Consider the following 19,030-nt stretch of genomic DNA (forward strand, 5'->3'; position numbering starts at 1 on the left):
GAGAGTCACCCCTGAATGAACACAAAGTGAGTCCCAGCTCCCACGCCTGCAGCAGAAAGCTCCATCCCTCCCAGCAGGGTTGGAGGGCAGGTCTGCACCTTGAGCAAAGCTCCCTGAGCAGGGAGGAACAACAGCAGCTCAGTCCTCCTGAAAGCCTCTGCAGGTTACTGCTGGGTCACACCCAAGCAGGAAATGTCAGGCTGGAGCAGGGAGTGGGGGCTGTGCAGGAGATGTTGCTGTAGCTCTTGTTCCTCAGACACTTTCTAGAAATGGGGGGGGTCAGAATATGGCCCAACAAACCAAACATCTCTTCCCTAAATGTTCATTGCTGGTAGAGCAAATACCTCTTCATGCAATCTGATCAGGTGCTCAGTTTGTCACCTGCACGTGGAGTTTTCTGTTTCCTCCTCAATGTTTTCTTTGTCCGCAGTTGCTGACATGACCCTGCACCTCAGGCCCTGTGGCCATATCAGCTTCTTGCTGACATCCCTGTGACCCGGGTGATGGTGGTGATGAGCACTCTGGCAATGTTTCCCTTCCAACAGGCTGAGCTCATTGGAGCCTGACCCACAAGCTGGAGACCCTGAAGGAAGCCAGGGAGAGCCTGATGGACAAAATGAAGAGGAGTCGTGATCTTGGGGAGGAGCTGGAGCTCTTGATCAGCAAGCTCTGCAGCCCCAAGGAGTTGGCCAAGTACCAGATGTTCACTGGTGCTTTGGAGGTGGTGGTGACACTCTGGCCGAAGCTCTCAGGACGCCTGGCTCGTGTGGAGCCCCTTCTGAGCAGCCTGGGGGAGATGCCCCAGCGCAGAGCCGGTCGGTGTCTGCACAGCCCCGGCGTCTCGGCCTGTGTCAGGGTGCAGGGCAGCAGCAGACCCGAGGCCATGCTGCTGTGAGCTGGGCCCTGCAAAGGCTCACAGGCAGGCAGGTGGCTCAGTGCTTCTGTGCAAGCAGCAGAAGAGGCGCTTCTGACCCTGGGAATCTCCATCCCAGCTTGTAGAAATGTCTCAGGTGCTGCAGGTGTTGCCTCAAACACAGGGTGTCTGGCTGGGACATCAGTCTGTGGGAAAAGTGGTTTGACCCCAAACCTGTCTTTATGGGCTTCCCTTCCAGCTGCACCTCATCCCTCTGAAGATCATCCCATCCCCACAAAGTCCCCCTCAGGCATCAGAGTATCCCTGCTCACCTCAGAGCCAAACACTTCCAGCAGCTGCCTGCCTGGGACACAGCATCAGCATCAGCATTGTCCCAGGAACTGTCTTGGAGTGGAAATGGCAAGAGTTCCTGAAATCGGTGGAGCCTTTGGAGGAGGAGAGACAGCCTGGTAAGGAGGGAGTCACAGCAAATGAGGGGATCAGCCCTGAGCTGGGGCTGTGACATTCCCTAAACTGGGGCTGAGCCTGAGTGGAGACACAACCCTGGCTGCTGAGCATCCCCTTGGGTGAGCATTACAGCTGCGTTGGGCTTAGAGTCCTTCTGGGCTTTAGGTTAAATCCTGTCTGTTTAGGGTTAGGACTGGGTTGGAATCCCATGGGGGCTTTGACCGGGTCAGGATGAGGTTAAATCTGTCTGTTTATGGTTAGGCCTGGGTTTGTACTCCCTGGGATTAGGGCTGGTGTAGGATGAATTGAACTGCTGTATACGTAGGGTTAGGACTAGGTTAGGATGTTGGGGTTTCAGCTAGGTTAGGCTGAGTTCAAATCCTGCCCATTTAGGACTACGAATGGTGAATGCTTAAAGCACTGCTGGGTTTTGGGCTGGTTCAGTGTTAAGTGATGTGAGACTGATTTCAGGTTTAAGCTGGTTTTAAGACCCTATTGAGGTTTCATTTCCAGGATAACTTAAGGTGTGTATATTTCAGGCTCTGTCTGTGTGAGGGTCAGGATCCTGGTTGGGCTTGGTTAGGGTTAGGTGAAGTCTGTGCTTCCAGCAGAAGCATCCTGAGCTTGGTGCCATCAGCACTGTGCAAGGAACAAGGCTGTCAGGATCAGTCCCTGCTGGAGAGCTGGTACCCAAATACGTTGCTCTTCTTCAGCACATCAGCCCTGTAGCTGTGCTGGGGTGTGGGTGAGCGACCACAGGGCGGTTAATGGGGACTGTCCTTTGCCCTTGTCTTGAAGCCAGGTCCCTAGTGGAACATGACCCTGACAACAGACAGCAAGGGCTGGTTGGGCTTTAGGAGCTCGTTAGATAGTTGTAGTTTGGCTTTTTGAGTGTTGTTAAAGAAGGCAGAAGATGGAGTGTAATCCTTCAGAGCACTGCAAGTTTTGCCATGCCAACCCCCATTGCTTGCTCTGAGAGCAGCTGTGTGTGTGTGTGTGTGTGTGTGTGTGTGTGTGAAATGTGGATCTTCCTTGGGGAAAGTGCCCGAGGGAAGCGGGAGGTAACCTGCAGCAGAGACTGGAAGTGGAGGCAACTTCAACATACAGATGTCAATCTTCAGTGTGTGGTTGCAGGAGAGTCATTTGGATCAATCCCTGTGGGAAGTACCTCCAAGTTCTCAGCAGGCAAGAGAGATGGAGAGAGCTGGTTCTGTGCCAGATGGAGCTGTGTGGCTGGGCTGTGTGTCCCTCTTGTAGCTCTAACTCCTTCTGCACCTCTCCTCTGGAGTGCCAGGAGGAGAGAAAGGTTCACAGGGTGTGAGGAACATCCCATTCTGAAGCCAGGGAGCTTTCTCTTGCTGGATAAGGAGTGCTGTCAGCTCCCACAGCCTTCCCTAAGAGGTGAGAGTTGAACTCCACCTTCTGCAGGAAGGTTTATAGCTTTTACTTGAGCTTTATGGGCTGGGAAGAGAATCTGCCCTTCTCAATACCTTGACTGGACATATCTATATGTAATTTACAGCAACTGCAATTGGCTGTTTCCTCTCCTGCTCTAAAGGTGGCTTTTCCTATCATTGTTCGCACCCTGTGACATTGCTGAGAGTTTCTCCTGCTCTGTAGTTTTCCAGAAGCACCAGTGGACTCATCTTTATCAGCTCCTGAGGAGCATTAGGGTCACGCTGTCCCTGGGCAATGGGAGCTGTAATAGTCACAGTCTGGGACTGATTTTCAAGCCAGAAGGAATTAAGTTGCTCTTTGGGTACGTGGTGACAGTGTGAGCACAGGTGCCCGCGGTGTCTTTGCTGCAGGAAAGGTGTGAGGCGTGCGAGCGGCGCTGCGCTGCGCTGCGCTGCGGGGGCGGCGCGGGACGGGCGGCAGCCGGAGCTGTCCCTGGGGCCGCTGTGCCCGCGCTCGCCGGCGCCCGCTGGCAGTTGCCGCCCCAACGACGAGTTGCGGCCGCTCGTCCGGGGGCTGCTGCCGCGGCTCCTGCGCAGCGTCCGAGCGCTGTAAGAGAGCGAGAGGTCCCTGCGCTGCCCCGCGCCGCCCTGCCGAGGGGTCCCGACATGCTGTCCTGGCTGGCTGAGCTCTCCTCCGCTCTGCGGCGGGAGCTTTCCCGGTGCTGTAAGTGAGAATCGCCCCTCCTGGAGCTCCTGGCCATCGGCCCTACCTGCTCTGCCGGCCCCCTGGGGCAAAGCTCTGGCTGGCCGTGCCTGGGATGCTTTTCCTCTCTGGCCTCTGGAGGGAAAAGCACAGCGGGAGTCCCTAAGAGCAGGTCCATGGCACCACCTGGCTGATGGTGCCAGTGAGTTGTTGTCACTGCTGCTGGCCTGGGGAGCTGATGGGTTGTCATGTCAGAATCCTTCCTGCCAGTGCACGGCGTTCATTCTGGACTGGGTTTCATCTCAGGTCTGCAATGCCTGCTGGCATTGATTGATGGGGGAGCATGGAAATGTGTGGAAGGGAGTTCAGAAAGGAATCTGCTGTTCTCCCCACGTGTGAGCTTCTGGGCAGTCTGCAGGAATCTTGCTGTGTTTGAGCCCTGTGGTTGTTTTAGTCTAGAATGGCTTTCAAAGTGCTGGTGGTGGTTTAGCCCTGGCTGGGTGCCAAGTGCCCACCAAGTCGTTCTATCATTCTCCTCCTAAACTGGACAGGAGAGAGAGAAATGTATCAAGAGGTTCCTGGCAGAACATAAGGACAGGGAGATCACCCCAAGCAGCTTCAACTTGGGGAGAAATGGTTTGATTTATTAACGAATAATCAGAACACAGCAAGGAAAATGGGAAATAAAACCTGAATCCTAAAACACGTCCCTGACCCGGGGGGAGTCCTTCTGTCCAGGACTCCCACTCCTCCCTGTCCAACAGCCCAGGGGATGGGGGATGGGGGTTGGGGTCAGTTCATTACAGATGGATGTTGCTGCTGCTTCTTCTCAGGGGGAGGCCTCCTCACTCTTCCCCCTGCTACAGTGTGGGGTCCCTCCCACAGGAGACAGTCCTCCAGGACCTTCTCCAGTGTGGCTCCTTCCCATGGGCAACAGTTCTTCATGAGCTGCTCCCACAGGGCTCCTTCCCACAGGGTACAGCCCCCAGCGTGGGTCATCCACGGGGGAAACTGTCTTTCAGGAGCAGAGTGCTCCAGCGTGGGTCCCCCTGAGATCACAAGTCCTGGCAGCAAACCTGGTCTGGCCTGTGCTCCTTTCTGCACAGGTACCCAGGTCCTGCCAGGAACTTGCACTTTCTCCTCTCATCCTTCTCCTCCCTCCTTCTGCAGGGTTTCATGTCACAGCTGAAGATGCAAGTGCTGCAGAACAGCAAGCGGAGGAAGGAAAAGCAGAAGTAGATGGTGACCCCAACGTTTCCTGTGAGGTCAGTGAAGCTGGTGGCCAGCCAGACCCAGCTGAGATACACTGCATTCCATAGGAGAGCAGAAAGGGGCGTTCCTGAAGGCGATGCTGAGCCTGGGAAGCAAAGCATCCTTTACACAGAGTCTGCAGCAAAGCATCCCTCTCATGCACTCCGGGAGAGCGCAGAGCACCCACAACAGCAGCAGCTGCAGGCACACTGGCTGCTGGGGGTATCCATCACCAGGCTGGGGGTGGGGTTAGGCATTGCCTCCCGAGCTCTTTGGACCTTCACTTCAGCGTTAGCAATGGTGGCTTTTCAGCATCCACGTCCTTCCTGCAATGTTTTCCCTTCCTGCAGAGGGACAGAGGTGTTAAAACAGAGTCTCAAGGCCACCCTCAGCTCTCTTCCTCCGTGTGGGTCTAAATACGTAATTGATCACATACCTTGTGCAACAGATCCATGAGAGACACTAAAGGGCCTTTCTCTCTTGTCTCTGTTGCTCATCATCTGTCTGCTGAAAGCCAGAGCTGCTTGTGAAACAAAGCAGACTTCTTCTGAGTTGCACCTAGGAGATTAAGGAAGACACGTGAACTTGAGGCTTCTCCTAAGCTTGGAAGCTGTCAAGAAGCTGAGATGTCAGGCAACTTGCTTGCATTGCTCTATCATTACAGTGGCAAACCAGATCATGTTCTCTCTCTGTGTCTGTTGCCCACAGTAATGCAACTTGTTCCGAGACCTTCACTGGTGGATTTGCCATCCCTGACTAGAACAGAGCTCTGTGTTTCTGTCTAGGAGTGAAAAGGAGACGTGAGGTCACCTGGTGTGTTGATGTTGGAGTGAGGTGAAGTGAAAGGTGTCTTTCAGGGTTGGTGCAGTGGATTGCTGTCAGCTACCGGTGTATTATGGACAAGCTCCTGGCAAGTGATGCTCAGCTGTCCCCCAGGTGTTGCAGCACAGCAGTGATATGATGGGAAGGTCTCAAAGCTGTGAATAGCTGTGGCCTGGAGAAGGGTGTGAGAGCCAACGATCCCTTTAAGCAGTGTTGCAACTGAGTCTCTGATGCAGGGGCTGGTGAAGTGCTTGCTTTCTGTGTGCACACAGGGGTTGCTGTTGCATCTTGTGTTCATCTTTTGGAGCCAGGCAGGTGGCAGCTGGTGGTTTGCAAGCATCTGGGGTTGCTCAGCAAGCTCCGACCCTCTAATAGGCAGAAACATCAAACCCAAGGGCAGGTCCTAATGGGGATGTTGGTGAGGTTATTGTCTCCATGGGGAGAAAAAGAGAAAGAAAGAGTACGAGGTCTAGTGAAATAGAGCTGTCCCTCTGACTGTCAGCTTGCCTGAACTTCAAAGGTCGCCCATCCATGGGTCCCATATGTGCAGGGACTGACTGAAAGCTGTGAATTCCATGTGTGTGTGAGCTTGGCTGCAGTTCAATATCTCCTGTGGGAAATCTCCTTCAGGAGTGGCACGGCCATAGAGTGCCACCGGACTCCTTGTGCAGAGGATTCGCTGCAGAGGGGGCAGGAGCCAAGAGGGGTATCTGTGCCCCTGACCTGGCAGAGTCCACACCTCTGAAGGATGCTGGTTGAGAAAGCCCTTCACAGGCTTGCAGCTTGGTTGAGGATGGTCTGCTCTTAGAGAATAAGTGACTGCCCACAAATGGGTGCAATTGGCATCAAGTCACACTGGAAGCCCAGCTTAGAGTGGGCTGTGGCAAATGCTGCCCCAGAGGAAGGATCCCTTCCCATTGCTGCCTGCTCTTCTGCAACGTGTCTGCAGGGCTGGTGTCACACGTGCTGGACGTGAGAGCCGCGCTCGAGGCACGTGTCAGGGAACAGCTGTCTCTGATGCACTTGTTTGCCTTCTCCAGAGCCGAGCAAATGCCTGTGTCAATACTGTCTGATCCTTTTCATGATCTGTGGCTACTCTGGACCTGCCAGTCTGCTTCTGTGAGGTGGCCACTCACCCTCCAAGGCAGGAGCCTTCAGCTGGGGAAGGGGCAGCAGCCTGGGAGTCGCTTGGAGTCGTTTGGCAAAGTTCTGTGCCGGAGGAGGGTCTGTGTGCTTTTGCTTTGAATGTGTGGTGCTGTCTTCCATGGAAGTGATTATAGTTGAGAGAAAGGCATTGCATCTCGTTGCTGATTGTGTTTCAATGCAGAAGCTCAATGTAACTGCAGGTTGTTTTCCAGAATGCAAGTCAAGACTCCACACCAAAGGAATCCCAGGAGGAATGCAGCAAAACCATCCTGGAGGTTGGGAAGCCAGTGCCATGGCCCTGTCTGCCAGGCCTTCAGCAGTCAGGGCCTGGGAACCAGAGCTATGTGGCCCCCCCGAAGTCCCAGACAGGTAAAAAAGGACAGAGTTAAAATCCCTCACAGCACCCACCTCCCAAACGTGTGTCTGTGTGGTTGAGTGGGGGGTGAGGCAGGTTAGCAGGGACTGAATTCTCTGCTGGCACCTTTTGCTCACTGAATCTCTCCAGGGTTTCCTTTCCTGCTGGTGTCAGCAGGGCTGCTGCCACGGGCCTGGTTGGACAGATGTCATTTTGTGCAGCCACTTCTCTGCCAGTGGCCTGTCAGTATCTGTTGGAGTGAGTTGGCTTCTGTTCAGCCTCCTGCGGCATCAGCAGCGCTGCCAAACACGGGTAATGGAAGGAGTTGATCCTGTGTGTGGTGGTGTAGGGGCCAGAAGGAGTCTGTGGAGGATTCTCAGGGTTGCAGTGGGTTCTGCACTGACAGAAAGCTCTTGGTGTGTTGGCACGGGGGTGTGTGTCACCTTTTGGTTGACTTGTCAATCAGCTCGTTGGAGTGGGAAGCAGTTTTCTCAGATCGTGCCCTCCAGTGTGATTCCCCCCAGGACAGCCTCTCCTCTGCAGCTCTTCATCTTGCCATTGCTGAGCAAACTTGGGGTTTGTTTTTCTTCTGTTTTCCAGCTGCTGCAGTGTCTGAGAGGAAAAGACAGAGAACGGGAAGCTCCAGCCTGGTGCCCAGGAAAAAAAGCAGAGGCTTAAAGCACAGAAGAATGGCTGACATGGAGAAGAGCTCAGCAGGCACAGGGTGAGCTGGGGCAGAGGCTGTGAAGACAGGAGGGCTTCAGGAGTGAAAGCCATCCCTTCCTTCTGTTGCTAGGGATGGAATACCAGTGGAGTGAGTTGATGCTGCCAGGTGTGCTCAGTGACAAGGACATTCATGAAGTACCTGGCTGTAGCTGCTGACTTGCACCACTGGGCACAGGTGTAAAGGGAGGGTGAAAACACAGAGGAGAAGACAAATGGAGCCATCCCTGTGTGGGACAGTGCTCTGACCTCCTGTCCCATCTCATCTTGTTCTGGTGGCTTTTATGACTTGCCCCACACTCCTGGGTTTCCTGTAGCACAGGAGCATCCCACTGTAATCACAGGGCACTGCAGCTCCTTTCTGGGGCAAGTTCTTAGCAAAGGCTGTAAAATAGATTGATCTGTGTTTTGACTTCACTGAAGAGTATCTGTGTTTCAAATCTATTGCCTTTCCTTCTTTGGCAGAATATCCACCTGTTGTGTATTTTGAATGGTTCTGTTTTCCAAAGCCTGACCCAGGCACCAGTTGAAGCAGCTCTGGAAAATGTCCTGCTTGTCCTGGGCTCTGAAAAGGAAGAAAAGGACTGAGGGGTCTCTCCAGCTGCCAGCAAATGTACTTCACCTAGAGAAAGCTGAGATGTAGCTTCTCTGGGTTTGGGCAGCCCTCTGAGCTTTCTGTGCTCACTTCAGACCCACCTGGGTCACCAGCAGGTGTCACTGAAATCAGGAGGAAAGTTCTCCACAGCACTGAGAGTTGACCAGCAGGCAGTGCTGTGTTTGGGCCCAGGCCACTGGGGGATGGCCCCTCCTGTTCCATACAGATGGACCAACCTGCCTGCAATAGGGACACAGATTTGCTCCATTTCCCAGACCTACTTGTCGTCTTGACGCCATCGTCACACGTGGAGTTTCAGTCTCTGAGGGGCTTCTGTGAGGGGCTTTGGTGGCTCATAGTGATGTCTGGTGCTTGGGTAAGAATGTCGTTTGGCTGAACTCTTCTGGAGGCTCTACATGGAAGGTGTTGGTTCCTTCTTATCAAGTCAAGGTTTAGCTTCTCTGGCTTAGGTGTGAGATGGGCGAGAGACACTGGCTTTCCTTCCCTCTTCTTTCTGTTTCTTCATCCAGCCATGGCAGTATCCCTTTGTCTTTGGTGTTTCACCCCTTGGCTCTAGCCAAGACTGTGTTTCAGCTTCTGGCCTTTTCCAGCATGTTTATTCACGTCTGTCACACCTCTCCCGTGTTGATGCCGATTGTTTTGTTTCTCTGCCTTCCCCTTGTCCCTCCTTTCTAGCTGGCTGCTGGCTGGCAAGCTCAGGAGAAACTCTGTCCTGCCTTTGGCATTGAAGCACAAACCCAAGCTGGGCTGGGAGGCTTGCTTCTTCGTTGTCCTGCTCCTGGGGACAGTGGCTCTGACCCCCTGAGCTGCTGCTGTCAGAACAATAAGAAACAGTGGAGTGTTGCTGGAGGCTTGGGCAGAGGGTTTGAGGGGCTGTGCTCAGCCTGGGCTTCCCAGCAGGAAGGTCTCAGGCATCCTTGATTCAAGCTGCTTTTTCCCCCAAGCTAGCAGGGAATAAGACAGTACCAGGGCTTTTCCTTTCCTTCATGGCTGCTCTGAATAAAGCCCCATGTGCACTCCCCAAAGGCTGGTGAGTATGAGCAAGGGCCAAGTCCAACAGCAGCTTCCCATGGGCCGCTTCTCTTTGCATCCTGCTCTTTCCAGCCCACCTCTTTCCCTGTGATTATTTAGTGTTGCAGACTCTTCCTTGTTGCTGAAGGGCTGGCTGGAGGATGGGATTCAGCTGATGTTCCTCTTGCACGCTTTCTCATGGGGAATGCTGCTTCTCTTTTGCTCTTTTGCAGTCTCTCTGTTTCTTGTGGCTCAGATGTCAGTTTAAAGAACACGGAGAGTGAGACTCCAGCCCAGTGCACTGGCCTGAGCTCTGAGGTCTGGGTGGCCCTGGAGACAAAGAAGACTCTTGAAGAAACATCTAATGAGAGGCCTACCCAGACAGAGAAGGTGCTGAGCAGGTGAGAAGATGGCTGGCTTTGCTTGTGGGTCACGAAACAGAGCCCATGCACGGGGGAGGCTGGGAGCCTGGCTTAAGACAGCACTGCAAGTGCTTGCTCAGCTTTTGAAAGGGCTGTGGAGGTCAGTTTGTGCTTTGCAAGAGCTCAGCACCTGTTGATTCAGAGCGTGGCTTGTGAGGTCCTGCTCCAAATGGGAATATTCCTGAACACAAAGAACGATCTGTAAGGCAGGGTGGGGACAAAGGAACCCTGTTGTGTCCTGAATGGCTTTCAGGCTTTGACTGCTCCGTGATCCCAGGCAGTAACGCTGGGCCAGGATGGCACTGGAGGGGCCCATGGCTCTGGGGAGCTTTCCTTGTGTGACACTTCTCTTTGTGCCACTGGCAGAGACATCTCCCGGGGTTACGAGTGGGTCCCGATTCCCTGTGTCAATGCTGTGGACAGTGAGCCGTGTCCCAGCGACTTCAAATACATCGTGAAGAGCTGCTTCACCTCCGCAGTGGCCGTTGACAGCAACGTCACTCATTTACAGGTGAGGCTGCTGTGTGTCCTGTGTGTTGTCCTGTCCTGGGCTGTGCATTCAGACGTGCTGCAGTGCACTGCAGCTCAGAGTGGGGTTTCCATTCCAGATGGGATTGTCTGGTCCCAATGTTGCCAGCAAAGTGCAGCTGGGGCCGTAGCCCAGCTCTTGCCGTAGGAGACAGGTTCTGCTGGTCTTTGTTTCCGAGCCCTGAGCCATGCTCTGAGCTCAGCCGTGTGCTGTAGCATCAGACATGTGGTGCTGGCTGCTGTGGCTCCTGTTCAGCCTTCTGCTCTGTTCTGTGTCTGGAGAGTCAGTGAGTTGTTTGGGGCCCCTCCTCGTGCTGTCGCCCTCTGAGCGCAGCGTCCGGCCGAGGTCTCCACTGTGATACCAAAGTCCTCCAAGGGCTGAGGGCTGCGAGAGCAGAGGTGAGGAAGTGTGGGGTGAGGGTGAGCCTGTCTGAGCCCTTGTCTCCTGTTGCAGCGCTGCGCGTGTGCGGACGACTGCTCCTCCAGCACCTGCGTGTGTGGGCAGCTCAGCGGGCGCTGCTGGTACCGGCAGGTGAGGACACAGAAGCGTCTCTTGGGTCAGAGCAGCGCTTGGAGCTGCCACTCGCGGCCTTGGGGCTGGATAAGAGTGCCTTGCAAACAGCTCCTGGCACAGCAAATCTCTCTGTTGGAAAATGCCTCAAGTTGCGGTCTCAGCTCAGAGGGGTGTGTGGCAAGAACAAGATGTGAACTCAGGGAAGCTGCTGCTTGTTATTGGAGAGTGTTACTGCCATGGGAACTCAGCCATCAGTGATGGCCACGTGCTAGAGAGCATGTAACAACCCTTCTGTGAAATCAGCTTCCGTTTGTGAAGCACACAGCAAATGCTGCCATATGTAAACCAGGGGAGGGGAGAACAGAGAGGCATTCTGCCTGCTTCACTTTGTTGTGATCCTTGGGGATGAGGGCAAAGAAAAGGTGTCTTAACTGCAGTATTGCCAGGAGCCTGGTTGGGCTTGGATAAGTGCTTTTGGAGCTTTGGGGGAGTGTTGTTTGGGAAGAGAATGTGGTTCCCAGAGCTTGGGAGCACTGGGCTAGCGCTCGGGAAGTGCTGGCTTTGTTGCAGAGACAGACTGAGCATCAGCTTGTCCCCTGCAGCACTGCAGAATGCTCCTAGTAACGATGCACAGCGTTCTGGTGCTGCGCAGGGTGATGCCAGGCAGCAAAAGTGGAGATGGTGCCTTGCTGTGGTCAGCTGTGGGTGGTGGTGGGGAGTGTGCCACAGTCAGGGCAGAGCAAACCCCCTGTAGAAGTTGAGGTCTGGTGCTGGTTTGAGGGAGGTCGGGGTGAGGCTCTGCTTTGGGGTTCTCTGGGCTGTGTTTCTACTTGGACAATCTGTGCTCCTGCTTGCCCTGGTCACAGTGGGTGACAGGAAGAGCCACTAACCCAGTCCTGAATGCCTCTCCATGTCAGGATGGCCGACTGCTGCCTGGATTCAAGCAGAGGAACCCCCCGTGTATCGTCGAGTGCAACCCCATGTGCTTGTGCTGGCGAACCTGCAGGAACCGCGTGGTGCGGAACGGGCCCCGGTGAGAGGAGGGGCCAAGCGCAGCTTCCCTTGACAAGACCAACACCAACCCCTCTGGGCCTGCCATAAACCACAGAGCCCAGATGGAGCTTTCCCCAGCCCTGGAGATCATTCATCCTGCCCTGAACTCCAGTGCTGGCTGAGCAGGAGGCAGGGTGACTCACAGGATTCTTTCTCTGCCCATACACTCCCTCAGTAAAATGGCACAGAGCAGCTCTTACCCAACAAGTTTGCAGCTGCAGCGTTTCTTCCTTGTGTTGCAGCCAGGGAGCTGGAGATGATGGAGCTGGCCCTAGCAGAGGGCTAAAGGATCAGAGCACTTAGCTCAAGGTGTTGTGACTTGCCAAGGGCAAGCTCCTTGCCTTCCCCCTGCATCCTGCAGAGCTCTGCTGCCTTCCATCACCGTGCCCCTTCCCTGCCTTCCCCCGAGTGCTGCCTGTGCACATGGAAGGGAACTGCTGAGGGTGGGATTCTGGTGTCCCACGTGCCCAGCCCCAGGGAGCACCTTCAGCTTTAGCAGGGGGTTGTGCTGGATGATCTCTGGAGCTCCTTTCCAGCCCCCCACTGCTGTGGTATTCCGTGATTCTGTGCCCAGAGCGGTGCTGGAGTGAGCTCTGTCAGGGCTGGGGATGGAAATGCTCTTGGCTGTGTGGTGATGGGAGGTTGCTGCTTTTCTGCTCCCGTCTCTGGGACAAGCCGTTGTCTTCCTGCAGAGGGCTGCCATCAGCATGTTTCCTTTGCTCTTTTGCAGGGTTCAGCTACAGCTGTTCCGCACACGAGAGATGGGCTGGGGTGTGAGAACCATGGAGGACATTCCAGCAGGAACCTTTGTGTGCGAGTGAGTGATTCAGCTCTGGTCAACCCATCCCTGTCCAAAGGCCTGGGGGCTGCTGCCTTTTGCCATCGAGTTGGAACGGAGCCGAGCGCTGGCTCTCAGGCAGGAGCTGTTGTAGGCTTTAATCTGGCCCATGGGCTCTGTGAAATGGTTTGCAAAGGGTTTCCTGGGTTGCAATAGTGTGGTGAGTTCAGAGCTTCTACACAATGGAACTGGTCACAATAGCTGGGGAAACACAGGAAGGGCAGACACAAGCATCTTGCTTTGGGCTGTGAACAGCACAGACCCTGCAGTGGGGTGCAGGAGAGCCAGGGCCTGAGCCTGACCATGAACGTGAGGAGAATGGGACTCACGTGCTGATCTTGGCCAACTGCTGTGCCTGGGCCGTTCCCTTCTCTTCCCTCTTCCTACAAGGAGAGATTGCAAGCCAGGGCTGTGATGGCACCAGCATCTCACTGCTGCCTTCCCCGTGTGCCGCAGGTACGTCGGTGAGGTGATCTCCGATGCCGAGGCAGAGCTCCGTGAAGACACCTACCTGTTCGACCTGGACAACGAGGTGCTGTGTCTGAGGGGTGTGTCGAGGCCAACCCGGGCTCTGGCCTCTCCTGGAGAGCAAAGAGCCCGTTTGCCTCCATCCTGCTGCGCAGCAGGATCTGAATCCCCCTCTAGAGGAGGGCTGTGACCTCCCTGGCTTTTAGTTAGGAGAGAGTGTGTGTGAGGCGAGGCTGAGGCTGGTTCAGGGGCCACAGGCCAGCAGCGCTGGGCCACCGCGGCACGTGCTGCCAGCCCCGGGTTTGGTGCTCGACAGAGGCTTGTGTGAAAGCCGTTTGGGCAGCCTGAGCTGGGCTGCTCAGGGTTTGTCCCTCGAGTGTGGACACGCAGTGTCGGCTGGGTGGGCTGTCAGCTCTGTAAGTTCCTGCGAAAGAGCTGAGCTGGGAGACTGAACAGAGCCCGCTGCCTTCCCAAGGGCTGCAGCAGGTCAGGCTGGCAGGGAGCCGAGGCCTGTTGTGCTGGGAGCTGGCCTGTGCTGCCCTGTGCGGGCTGTCTCACAGCAGAAATGTCAGCTTGGGAAGTGCCACCTAAAGCTTAGAAGCAACGGTTTCACTTCAGGCAGGAGACGTGTACTGCATCGATGCGCGTTTCTATGGCAACATCGGCCGCTTCATCAACCATCACTGCGAGCCCAACGTCTTCGCTGCCAGGGTCTTCACTTCCCATCAGGACGTGCGCTTCCCCAGGCTGGTCTTCTTCAGCACGAGGGACATCAGAGCTGGAGAGCAGCTTGGGTAGGTGCCGGCCCTGGGCCGCAGGGAGGATGGAGAGCAGAGGGACGAGCGCTGGGCTGCTGCGAGCTGCTGGGCTCCAGCGCTGTGTTCCCGGGGCCGTGCCCCCGCCGGCACTCGCCATCCCCTGAAGCTTTGCCGAGCCCCAAACGGTGGCGGCGCCGCGGGCTGCCGCCCCCCCATCCTGCAGCTCTGGCTGCCCCGTCCCTTTGGCTGCCCCGTGCTGCTGCTCTGCACTGAGCCCGGCTCCGTCTCTCTCCCGCAGCTTCGACTACAAGGAGGATTTCTGGGCCGTCAAAGGCAAATCCTTCAGCTGCAAATGCGGCTCTGGCAGGTGCAAGTACACGAGCTGGGCGCTGGCCAAGCGCCAGGCGCGCGCCCTGTCCCGCAGCAGGAAGCCAAAGGAGGCCCCTGTCAGCAGCTGGGCAGCAAAGGCTCCACGGCACAGGCACTGAGTGGGTGTCACCCTGTGTGCTGGGCTTGGCAGGGAGAGGGTGAGCTGTCCCTGGCACTGCAAGGGGCTGTGGGCAGGAGAGAAGAGGGAAGAGAGAAGAGAGAAGAGGGAAGAGAGAAGAAAGAAGAGAGAAGAGGGAAGAGAGAAGACAGAAGAAAAGAGAGGAGAAGAGGGAAGAGAGAAGAGAGAAGAGGGAAGAGAGAAGAAGAAAAAAGACAGAAGTCAGAAGAGGAGAGGAGAGGAGAGGAGAGGAGAGGAGAGGAGAGGAGAGGAGAGGAGAGGAGAGGAGAGGAGAGGAGAGGAGAGGAGAGGAGAGGAGAGGAGAGAAGAGAGAAGAGAAGAGAAGAGAAGAGAAGAGAAGAGAAGAGAAGAGAAGAGAAGAGAAGAGAAGAGAAGAGAAGAGAAGAGAAGAGAAGAGAAGAGAAGAGAAGAGGAGAAGCCCACAGCCTGACCTGCAGCTCTCCATCAGTGTGGGACCTGCTGCCATCACAGAAGCATCTTGTCACGTTTGATTTTCTGTCTATTCTATATCATTACATTTTGTTCTATCACAGAAACACTTTTCCCCGGCATTGTTTCAGAGTTCAAGCACGGCTCCTTCTTGTGTTACCATTAAAAGTATTTGCCCCAGCTTGAAAGAACATTTAGTTCTCAATCTCCACATAATGTCTGTAGGAGCTTGCTCTGACATATTCTATTGTCCCTCCTGTCTTCCACTTGCTGGAGAAGAAACAGGCACAGTACTGCTCAAGTGGCTGGGTGTGACATGTGCTTGAGGCACAGCATCTGTCTCAAGGGCTGTGTTGAGGAGACAGCCTGGAAAGCAAAGGCAGAGCTTGATTCCCCGTTCTGCTGTGCAGCTTTGCAGCCCTGGCACTCTCCTGCTGTGGGGCTGAGCCTGAAGCCCCGAGTCTCTCCTGGGAGGGAGCAGCACTGAGGCCTGAGAAGAGGAAAGATTGCCCAGCATGAAGCTGCTGTCAGCCTTTGGCAGGCAGGGTGGGGTTTCTGAGCTGCCTGGTGCTGCCGTTCCTGGGGAGCACTGCAGAGCCAGGGCGGCTGCCTGTAGCCGCAGGCAGGAGCGTGGGCAGCAGCAGTGAGCGGGGCTGTGTGCAGCTGGGGAACGGCTTTGGCACCGGCACCGGGACTGAAGTGCCCGAGCCCAGGGCAGCATCGGCAGCGTCGTTCCTTTCTGTCAGCGCCGGCTGCTCGGGGTGTTAAGGGTGTCCCACCGGGGAAGCCTGCTTCCCTTTTCCTGGCAAGGTGGTATTTAGAGCTGAAACAGTTGCTGTTTGAAAGCAAAACCACCACACAAAAGCAAAGCCTGGCTGGGTGATTTCCCTCTCTCCCCCACAGCCTGTCCCCACTTTCCTGCCCATCTCTCTTGCTCAGCTGGCTGCAGCTTCTCTCTTCTCTCCAGACCTCCATCCTGCTCCTCACCCCCTTTTAGCTCTTCCTCTGACTCTCTCAGCCCATCGCTGTTCCACCCTCCTGCGCCTTCTGCTGATCCACATCCCTCTGTTCCTCGCTCTCTCTGGATGCTTTGCTTTTCCTCCTTTCCCTTTCTCTGTCCTTCCCTATTCCCTTCTGTCCTAATCCCTGTCTCAATTCTCTGTCACTCCACTGTCCTGCTGCCTTTTCTGTCTCTGTCCCCCTGTCCCACTCCCTGCCTGTGTCTGTGTATCCCCTCCATTCTCCTTTCTGCCCTTCCAATCCTCTCTCTGTCCCTCTCTGCTGCTGCTTGTTGCTCTTTTTCCTCCTGCACTCGCTGTCTCCTTAAGCTCCATCCCTTTCCTGCTCTATCCCTCTGCCCTGCTCCTCCCCGTATTTTCCTCCTCCTCCTCCTTTGGCTCCTCCTGGGGCTGGGCCTGTGCAGCCCCGGGGAGGCGGCCATGGGGCTGCAGGGTCAGGGGGGCCTGGCCAGGGGCTGGTGTCCCTGCAGGGTCAGGCAGCAGGAAGGAGGCCCCGGGGCACGTGGGAGCTGTAGGCCTGGGGCACTGGCTACCGGCCAGCCATGTTGGCTCCTGGGCCATGTGGGAGCTGTAGCCCTGGGCAGGGGCTGCCAGCCGTCCCTGTTCATTGCTGGGCGCTCTGGGAGCTGTCGCTGCCCCCTCAGCTGCCCACAGCCGTGTCGGTGCTGTGAGGCACAGGCTGTGCTGCAGCTGTGGCCTGGCTGAGGTGAGGGCTGGGGCCAGCCAGGCCCTTGGGCAGCTCTGGGGGTGTCTCCTGCCTGCTGCCCACCCGGGGCTGGTGATGGGAGCTCCAGGCTGGAGCTGGGCCTGGCTGGGGCAGCCCCTTGGTGACCCGAGAGCTGGGGAGGGGCAGGAGATGGAGACAGAGGCCCTGGGCACAGGCCCCGGGTGCCCCAGCTGCCAGAGCCCCCGCAGCCCCCCCAGCATCTCAGTCCCTGCCCTGACAGCAGCAGTGTGTGGTGCTGCTCACTCTGGCAGGGCTTTTACTCCATCTCCCTTCTCCCCACAGGTGCTGCGCCAGCTACAAATCAGCAGCTTCTACTCACTGTAGCAGCCATCCTGGCTCGCTCTTTGGCTCAATAGAGAAGAGGTGAGTTCTCACAGTTAAGCAGGTCAGAATCTACCAAGTCAAAAGTGCCTGATGTATTCATAGGATGGACTTCTGGGGATGCTTGCACAGCCTGTTTGAGTTTGTTTCTGATAGTGGGCTGCATTATGTTAGGGCTCAAATGCTGATGTGCTGCAAGCTCCTGAGTTATGTGGTTATTGATATGTGGCAGCAGTGTGCAATACAGAGTTATTTTCCAGAGGAAGCCACCGAGTGACTGAATTTGGGTGATTAGTTATGGATTTGTTCCTGCAGCCATGGTGTGTTGCCTACAGCCTTTCAAACCCTAAGAGTGAAAAGAAGTTGAAAACACCATGAAGTTTCCTCAATTTCAGCTGTCTAAAGACAGGAACCTCGTAGAAGTGGGACCAGGCCCTTTGGGGAGGGGCACCTTAGGCCATCAGAGGTGTGTGTGCTTTGCAGCTCTCCAAAACAAGGGACGGCTGGCAGCCCCTGCCCAGGCCTACAGCTCCCACATGGCCCAGGAGCCAACATGGCTGGCCGGTAGCCAGTGCCCCAGGCCTACAGCTCCCATGTGCCCCGGGGCCTCCTTCCTGCTGCCTGACCCTGCAGGGACACCAGCCCCTGGCCAGGCCCCCCTGACCCTGCAGCCCCATGGCTGCCTCCCCAGGGCTGCACAGGCCCAGCCCCAGGAGGAGCCAAAGGAGGAGGAAAATACTGGGGAGGAACAGGGAAAAGAGACAGAGCAGGAAAGGGATGGAGCTTAAGGAGACAGCGAGTGCAGGAGGAGAAAGAGCAATAAAGAGCAGGAAAGAGGGACAGAGAGAGGATTGGAAGGGCAGAAAGGAGGATGGGGGGATACACAGACACAGGCAGGGAGTGGGACAGGGGGGCAGAGAGACAGAAAAGGCAGCAGGACAGTGAAGTGACAGAGAATTGAGACAGGGATTAGGACAGAAGGGAATAGGGAAGGACAGAGAAAGAGAAAGGAGCAAAAGCAAAGCATCCAGAGAGAGCGAGGAACAGAGGGATGTGGATCAGCAGAAGGCGCAGGAGGGTGGAACAGCGATGGGCTGAGAGAGTCAGAGGAAGAGCTAAAAGGGGGTGGGGAGCAGGATGGAGGTCTGGAGAGAAGAGAGAAGCTGCAGCCAGCTGAGCAAGAGAGATGGGCAGGAAAGTGGGGACAGGCTGTGGGGGGAGAGAGCGAAATCACCCAGCCAGGCTTTGCTTTTGTGTGGTGGTTTTGCTTTCAAACAGCAACTGTTTCAGCTCTAAATACCACCTTGCCAGGAAAAGGGAAGCAGGCTTCCCCGGTGGGACACCCTTAACACCCCGAGCAGCCGGCGCTGACAGAAAGGAACGACGCTGCCGATGCTGCCCTGGGCTCGGGCACTTCAGTCCCGGTGCCGGTGCCAAAGCCGTTCCCCAGCTGCACACAGCCCCGCTCACTGCTGCTGCCCACGCTCCTGCCTGCGGCTACAGGCAGCTGCCCTGGCTCTGCAGTGCTCCCCAGGAACGGCAGCACCAGGCAGCTCAGAAACCCCACCCTGCCTGCCAAAGGCTGACAGCAGCTTCATGCTGGGCAATCTTTCCTCTTCTCAGGCCTCAGTGCTGCTCCCTCCCAGGAGAGACTCGGGGCTTCAGGCTCAGCCCCACAGCAGGAGAGTGCCAGGGCTGCAAAGCTGCACAGCAGAACGGGGAATCAGGCTCTGCCTTTGCTTTCCAGGCTGTCTCCTCAACACAGCCCTTGAGACAGATGCTGTGCCTCAAGCACATGTCACACCCAGCCACTTGAGCAGTACTGTGCCTGTTTCTTCTCCAGCAAGTGGGGGACAGGAAGGACAATAGAATATGTCAGAGCAAGCTCACAGAGACATCCTGTGAAGACTGAGAACTAAATGTTCTTTCAAGCTGGGGCAAGTACTTTTAATTATAACACAACAAGGAGCCGTGTTTGCCCTGTGAAACAATGCTGGGGAAAAGCGTTGATGTGACAGAACAAAATACAATGACATAGAACATAAACAGAAAATAAAACGTAACAAGATGCTTCTCTAATGGCAGCAGGTCCCACACTGA

The 19,030-nt window shown here is 55.8% G+C and overlaps 1 protein-coding gene across 1 annotated transcript; it reads left to right on the forward strand.

The window, feature by feature from the left end:
- Window positions 1-3,384: 3,384 nt before the first annotated feature.
- Window positions 3,385-14,414, forward strand: LOC133626249 (histone-lysine N-methyltransferase EHMT1-like). The gene is made up of 10 exons (XM_062003875.1): window positions 3,385-3,442; window positions 4,592-4,681; window positions 9,602-9,746; window positions 10,134-10,278; window positions 10,750-10,827; window positions 11,727-11,842; window positions 12,593-12,679; window positions 13,157-13,232; window positions 13,787-13,962; window positions 14,225-14,414. Exons 1-10 carry the CDS (start codon window positions 3,385-3,387, stop codon window positions 14,412-14,414), a joined length of 1,161 nt encoding a protein of 386 aa, XP_061859859.1.
- The last annotated feature ends 4,616 nt before the right edge of the window (window positions 14,415-19,030 follow it).

Source organism: Colius striatus, chromosome 10, assembly GCF_028858725.1.
Source record: "Colius striatus isolate bColStr4 chromosome 10, bColStr4.1.hap1, whole genome shotgun sequence".
NCBI lineage: Eukaryota > Metazoa > Chordata > Aves > Coliiformes > Coliidae > Colius > Colius striatus.

What these genes read in the sequence shown, in the direction of transcription:
- LOC133626249 (XM_062003875.1), top strand. Translation starts at nt 3,385, where the DNA reads ATGCTGTCCTGGCTGGCTGAGCTCTCCTCCGCTCTGCGGCGGGAGCTT. An exon ending in GCGGGAGCTTTCCCGGTGCT is followed by an intron (nt 3,443 to 4,591) that starts GTAAGTGAGAAT and finishes CTCCTTCTGCAG; the next exon opens with GGTTTCATGTCACAGCTGAA. An exon ending in GGCGCTGCTGGTACCGGCAG is followed by an intron (nt 10,828 to 11,726) that starts GTGAGGACACAG and finishes TCTCCATGTCAG; the next exon opens with GATGGCCGACTGCTGCCTGG.